At 26.1% G+C, this 6000-nt stretch overlaps 1 protein-coding gene across 2 annotated transcripts in view; it reads left to right on the top strand.

Annotated features, from left to right (window-relative positions):
• Nucleotides 1-6000, top strand: part of chordc1b (cysteine and histidine-rich domain (CHORD) containing 1b) — a 31178-nt gene that overhangs the window by 22243 nt on the left and 2935 nt on the right. For both annotated transcript variants that reach the window (XM_045690268.1, XM_045690267.1), the window contains one exon: nucleotides 69-131. In XM_045690268.1, the coding sequence (XP_045546224.1) occupies nucleotides 69-131 (63 nt within the window). The remainder of the gene's footprint in view (nucleotides 1-68; nucleotides 132-6000) is intronic.

A 6000-nucleotide genomic window follows, 5' to 3' on the forward strand; every position in this document is an offset into this window, starting at 1 on the left:
ACACGCTGAGACACACACACAGTATTCTCACTGTAGTAGTACCTGATTTAGCCCATTTTCCTCCACAGCTCAACATCCACATTATCTTTGATGGAGAGAAGGAGTTTGAGCAGAAGATTAACTTGTGGGGGGTGAGTACTAATATAATACTATATACATCTATACCAGGCGTTTCCCCAAACTCGGTCCTGTGTTCACATTTTTTGTTTTTTTGCTCGAGCACTACACAGCCGATTCAAATAAGCAACTAATCATCAAGCTTTGAATCAGATGTGTAATGCTCGGGGAAAAAACAAAACGTACACCACTTGGGGTCCAGAGCACCGAGTTTGGGAAACACTGGTCTATACTACCCTTACTATTACTACTATACACATACTATTACTACTATACAGCTATACTACCCTTACTATTACTACTACTATAATACTATACAGCTATACTACCCTTACTATTACTACTATACAGCTATACTACCCTTACTATTACTACTACTATAATACTATACAGCTATACTACCCTTACTATTACTACTACTATAATACTATACAGCTATACTACCCTTACTATTACTACTACTATAATACTATACGTCTATACTACCCTTACTATTACTACTATACAGCTATACTACCCTTACTATTACTACTATACGTCTATACTACACTTACTATTACTAGTAAAATACTATACATCAATATTACACTTACTATTACTACTATAATACTATACATCTGTACTATCCTACTACTACTACTACTTACTATTACTATAATACTATACATCTTTACTTACTATTACTACTATAATACTATACGTCTATACTACACTTAATATTACTACTATACATCTATACTACACTTACTATTACTACTATACAGCTATACTACACTTACTATTACTACTATAATACTATACGTCTATACTACACTTACTATTACTACTATACATCTATACTACCCTTACTATTACTACTATACGTCTATACTACACTTACTATTACTACTATACAGCTATACTACCCTTACTATTACTACTATACACTTACTACTACTATAATACTATCCGTCTATACTATACTTACTATTACTACTATACAGCTATACTACACTTACTATTACTACTATACGTCTATACTACACTTACTATTACTACTATACGTCTATACTACACTTACTATTACTACTATACGTCTATACTACACTTACTATTACTACTATACGTCTATACTACTTACTATTACTACTATACAGCTATACTACACTTACTATTACTACTATACAGCTATACTACACTTACTATTACTACTATACTACACTTACTATTACACAGCTATACTACACTTACTATTACTACTATACGTCTATACTACACTTACTATTACTACTATACGTCTATACTACACTTACTATTACTACTATACAGCTATACTACACTTGCTATTACTACTATACAGCTATACTACACTTACTATTACTACTATACAGCTATACTACACTTACTATTACTACTATACAGCTATACTACACTTACTATTACTACTATACAGCTATACTACACTTGCTATTACTACTATACAGCTATACTACCCTTGCTATTACTACTATACACATACTATTACTACTATACAGCTATACTACCCTTACTATTACTACTATACGTCTATACTACACTTACTATTACTACTATACAGCTATACTACTTACTATTACTACTACTATAATACTATACAGCTATACTACCCTTACTATTACTACTACTATAATACTATACAGCTATACTACCCTTACTATTACTACTATACGTCTATACTACCCTTACTATTACTACTATACGTCTATACTACACTTACTATTACTACTATACAGCTATACTACTTACTATTACTACTATACACATACTATTACTACTATACAGCTATACTACCCTTACTATTACTACTACTATAATACTATACAGCTATACTACCCTTACTATTACTACTATACGTCTATACTACACTTACTATTACTACTATAATACTATACATCTGTACTATCCTACTACTACTACTACTTACTATTACTATAATACTATACATCTTTACTTACTATTACTACTATAATACTATACGTCTATACTACACTTACTATTACTACTATACACTTACTATTACTACTATAATACTATACGTCTATACTACACTTACTATTACTACTATACATCTATACTACACTTACTATTACTACTATACAGCTATACTACACTTACTATTACTACTATAATACTATACGTCTATACTACACTTACTATTACTACTATACATCTATACTACCCTTACTATTACTACTATACGTCTATACTACACTTACTATTACTACTATACATCTATACTACCCTTACTATTACTACTATACATCTATACTACCCTTACTATTACTACTATACGTCTATACTACACTTACTATTACTACTATACAGCTATACTACACTTACTATTACTACTATACAGCTATACTACACTTACTATTACACAGCTATACTACACTTACTATTACACAGCTATACTACACTTACTATTACTACTATACGTCTATACTATACTTGCTATTACTACTATAATACTATACATCTATACTACACTTACTATTACTACTATACATCTATACTACACTTACTATTACTACTATACAGCTATACTACACTTACTATTACACAGCTATACTACACTTACTATTACACAGCTATACTACACTTACTATTACTACTATATGTCTATACTATACTTGCTATTACTACTATAATACTATACATCTATACTATACTTACTGTTACTACTATATGTCTAAACTACACTTACTATTACTACTATACATCTATACTACACTTACTATTACTACTATGTCTATACTATACGTTATATTACTAATAAAATACTATACATCAATATTACACTTACTATTACTACTATAATACTATACATCTGTACTATCCTACTACTACTTACTATTACTATAATACTATACATCTTTACTTACTATTACTACTATAATACTATACGTCTATACTATACTTACTATTACTACTATACGTCTATACTATACTTGATATTACTATTATAATACTATAAGTAAATGCTATACTTACAACTATATGTATATACTATACTTACTATTACTGCTTTAGTACTATATGTCTATACTATACTTACTATTGCTACTATAATACTATATGTCTATACTTACTATTACTACAATAATACTATACGTCTATACTTACTATTATAATACTATATGTCTATTCTATGGTTACTATTACTAATATAATACTAAATGTCTATACCATACTTACTATTACTACTATAATACTATTTGTCTATACTATATTTACAATTACTTCTATATGTCTATACTATACTTGCTGTTCCTACTATAATACTATACATCTATACTACACTTACTATTACTACTCTACGTCTACACTACACTTACTACTACTACTATAATACTATACATCTATGCTACACTTACTATTACTACTATTCGTCTATACTACATGTACTATTACTACTATAATACTATACATCTGTACTATATTTACTATTACTACTGTATGACTATACTTACTATTATAATAATATTATACGTCTTTACTATACTTACTATTACTACTATAATACTATACGTCTATACTTACTATTACTACTATATGTATATACTATACTTGCTATTACTGTTATAATACTATAAGTATATGCTATTCTTACAACTATGTCTTTGCTATACTTACTATTACTACTATAATACTATACGTCTATACTTACTAATACTAATATAATACTATATGTCTATACTATAGTTACTTTTACTAATATAATACTGTATGTATATACTGTACTTACTAATATAATACTATACGTCTATACTTACTATTACTAATATAATACTATATGTCTATACTATAGTTACTTTTACTAATATAATACTACATGTCTATACTATACTTGCTATTACTAATATAATACTATATGTCTATACTAGAGTTACAATTACTAATATAATACTATATGTCTAGTCTTACTATTACTAATATAATACTGTATGTCTATACTATAGTTACTATTACTAATATAATAGTATATGTCTATTCTTACTATTACTAATGTAATACTGTATGTCTATACTATAGTTATTATTACTAATATAATGCTATACATCTATACTTACTATTACTAATATAATACTATATGTCTATACTATAGTTACTTTTACTAATATAATACTGTATGTCTATACTATACTTACTAATATAATACTATATGTCTATTCTTACTCTTACTAATGTAATACTGTATGTCTATACTATAGTTATTATTACTAATATAATACTATACATCTATACTTACTATTACTAATTTAATACTATACATCTATACTTACTGTAGTAATATAGTACTTTACATCTATACGTACTATTACCAATATAATACTGTATGTATATACGATTGTTTCTATTACTAATATAATACTATACGTCTGTACTTACTATTACTAATATAATACTTATGTCTATACTATAGTTATTATTATTTATATAATACTATACGTCTATACTTACTACTACTAATATAATACTGTACGTCTATACTTACTATTACTAATATAATACTTACGTCTATACTATAGTTATTATTATTAATATAATACTATACCTCTATACTTACTATTACTAATATAATACTATGGGTCTATACGTACTATTACTAATATAATACTATTTGTCTATACTATAGTTACTATTACTAATATATACTATACGTCTATACCTACTATTACTAATATAATACTATATGTCTATACTATATGTCACTATTACTAATATAATACTATATATCTATACTATAGTTGCTATTACTAATATAATATATGCCTATACTATAGTTACTATTACTAATATAATAATGTACGTCTATACTTACTATTACTAATATAATATTTTATGTCTATACTATAAATCACTATTACTAATATAATACTATATGTTTATACTATAGTTACTATTACTAATATAATACTGTACGTCTATACTTACTATTACTAATATAATACTATATGTCTATACTGTATTTGACATTTACATTTTAGTCATTTAGCAGACGCTCTTATCCAGAGCGACTTACAGTAGTGAATACATACATTTCATTTCATTTCATGCATTTCTTTTGTACTGGCCCCCCGTGGGAATCGAACCCACAACCCTGGCATTGCACACCATGGTGTTGCAAACACCATGCTCTACCAACTGAGCCACAGGGAGGACTAGTATATATATGTCACTATTACTAATATAATACTATATATCTATACTATAGTTGCTATTACTATTATAATACTATATGCCTATACTATAGTTACTATTACTAATATAATACTGTACGTCTATACTATAGTTACTATTACTAATATACACTATACATCTATACGTACTATTACTAATTTAATATTATACATCTGTTCTTACTATTATTAATATAATAGTATATGTCTATACTATAGTTACTATTACTAATATAATACTATATGTCTATACTATAGTTACTATTACTAATATAAAACTATATGTCTATTCTTGCTCTTACTAATATAATACTATATGTCTATTCTTACTATTACTAATATAATACTATACATCTATACTTACTATTACTAATTTAATACTATACATCTATACTTACTGTAGTAATATAGTACTTTACATCTATACGTACTATTACCAATATAATACTGTATGTATATACGATTGTTTCTATTACTAATATAATACTATACGTCTGTACTTACTATTACTAATATAATACTTATGTCTATACTATAGTTATTATTATTTATATAATACTATACGTCTATACTTACTACTACTAATATAATACTGTACGTCTATACTTACTATTACTAATATAATACTTACGTCTATACTATAGTTATTATTATTAATATAATACTATACCTCTATACTTACTAT

This window comes from Salmo salar, chromosome ssa11, assembly GCF_905237065.1.
Source record: "Salmo salar chromosome ssa11, Ssal_v3.1, whole genome shotgun sequence".
Classification (NCBI taxonomy): domain Eukaryota; kingdom Metazoa; phylum Chordata; class Actinopteri; order Salmoniformes; family Salmonidae; genus Salmo; species Salmo salar.